Source organism: Sitodiplosis mosellana, unplaced genomic scaffold (assembly GCF_009176505.1).
Source record: "Sitodiplosis mosellana isolate CC-2019 unplaced genomic scaffold, AAFC_SMos_1.0 Smas_scaffold_4751, whole genome shotgun sequence".
Taxonomy (NCBI): domain Eukaryota; kingdom Metazoa; phylum Arthropoda; class Insecta; order Diptera; family Cecidomyiidae; genus Sitodiplosis; species Sitodiplosis mosellana.
Window position 1 is genome coordinate 10,760 of NW_022599993.1, and position 1,953 is coordinate 12,712.

Below are 1,953 nucleotides of genomic sequence, written 5' to 3' on the forward strand. Positions count from 1 at the left end.
TTTTTTACCGCTCTGCAATTTAAGAATTTATTTTCGAGTTTTTTTCGGATTGTTTGAACGTTTTTCAACTTTTCTTTGCCACAACGTGAAAATTCAATGTTAGATTTCATCGAGAAAAGTGAAGTTTATAGCAATCAACCAAAATTTACGGGAAAAAACTGAATCGATTTGTTTTGTTTTGCCGCTTGAATCAATAACACATAAACATAACCACAACATGTCAACAACACAACCGCACTGCTGCGAAAAAAACGATTGTAAAGGAAAGAGATACAACGGATGGTCACTGAATTGCCGATTTTGCAAAAAAATAATATTTGTGGAATGTTTACGAAATCGAGATGAGCTAAGAACAAAAGATCTGCTGCATGTTTTCGGATTGATGTTAAAAAAACCAACAGATAGTGGTGGTTTCAAATGGGAAGTGCTCGAAAATAATCCGAATAGAACGGCTGCTTTCTCTCAAATGTTCAACGTTGATTCACCATTTGGAATTACATGTGAGCCGTGTGTGAAAAAAATTGAAATGTTACTAAGCACTCACAATGATGGTAACACCGCAGCAGCCAGTGCAATACCTCATCAAAATATAATTAACATGCAACAAATGAGTGATTTAATTGCCGAATCGGTTGAGAAGAAAATAAGTGATAAACTGAATGGAAACCTGACACATTTGAGCGACACAGAACCATCCAATCACAAAATCAACAAGAGCACAGATCACAAAATCCTACCTGTATGCGATGAAAATGGTCTCTACTCATTATACATTTCCAAGGCTGATAAATCCGTTACAACTGAGGAAATGATTAATTACGTGATGGAAAAGACCGATCTGAACAATAGTGTTTTCAAAATTGAAATGCTACCCAGTAGAAACAACCGAAAAACATACACCGCATTCAAGTTGACGACGCTTACACTTGAAGTCTGTGAAAAAATCATGTCACCCACAAATTGGTCAACAGAATTTCGTGTAAGAGCGTTTGAAAAAAAATATCGAATGCGTAAAAGTAATAAACGGCAAAATCTTCGCTCTGAAAAACAGCAGGAATTTATACGATCAAATCGAAGTGTAAAAAATCGTAACCGGAACAATAACAACAACAACAATGAGCTTCGAGGCATGAATAATCAACACAGACGCCGACGAGAGAATCGATCAGATGAATTTGGCTACTACAATCGAAATCGTAATAATCACAACGGTCGATATAATTATGAACCTCGCCATCATGAACACCGTGTAAATCATATAAATCATATGCACCATGAACAATTGCCACAGACCAATGTGCCGTTTCCTTTTTGGTACCAAATGCCATATTTCTACCCTCCACCTCAGCAACAGGTTCATTCTCAGCCAACCATGCCACTATTCCATCCGCAATATACACAGGCACCACATCAAAACTTCCAACCGTTCAACGCTCAAAATCACAATGGAATGTAAGACTTGATGACGTTTTGATATATTGCAATAATTTGAACGGCGTGAAAAGTATAGAGAAATCAGTTGATTTTTTATCCGAAGTTTTGGCAGCGATTTTTAAAATTTACATGTTGAGTGAAACGCACCTCAACGCAGATGTTTCTTCATCAGAGATATTTCCGCCGAACTTCGAAGTATTCAGATGCGATAGATCACCTACCACTGAACAGTTTCAGCGTGTCAAGAGAAAGGGCTGGGGCGGTGTTCTTATCGCAATTGACAAGTCATTCAATCCGCAATGTATCGGAACAGCTGAACATCTTGGTGCTGAACAAGTATGGGCCAAAGTAAAATGCAACGGCAGAAACTTGATACTGGTCCAAGTTTACATCAGACCAGATTCACCGTTGGAAGTTTATAAAGCCCATATGAATGCATTGCGTGAAGTAGCATCAAAAGCAAATCAAAATGATGTACTGCTTGTATCAGGTGATTTCAATTTGCGCAATCTGATTTGG

The 1,953-nt window shown here is 37.8% G+C and overlaps 1 protein-coding gene across 1 annotated transcript; it reads left to right on the plus strand.

The window, feature by feature from the left end:
• Positions 1 to 598: 598 nt before the first annotated feature.
• Positions 599 to 1,456, plus strand: LOC129572330 (GATA zinc finger domain-containing protein 15-like). The gene has a single exon (XM_055452270.1). It carries the CDS (start codon positions 599 to 601, stop codon positions 1,454 to 1,456), a length of 858 nt encoding a protein of 285 aa, XP_055308245.1.
• Positions 1,457 to 1,953: the final 497 nt, after the last annotated feature.

Excerpts from the sequence above, each read along its gene's own strand:
- LOC129572330 (XM_055452270.1), top strand. The coding sequence starts at position 599 with ATGCAACAAATGAGTGATTTAATTGCCGAATCGGTTGAGAAGAAAATA.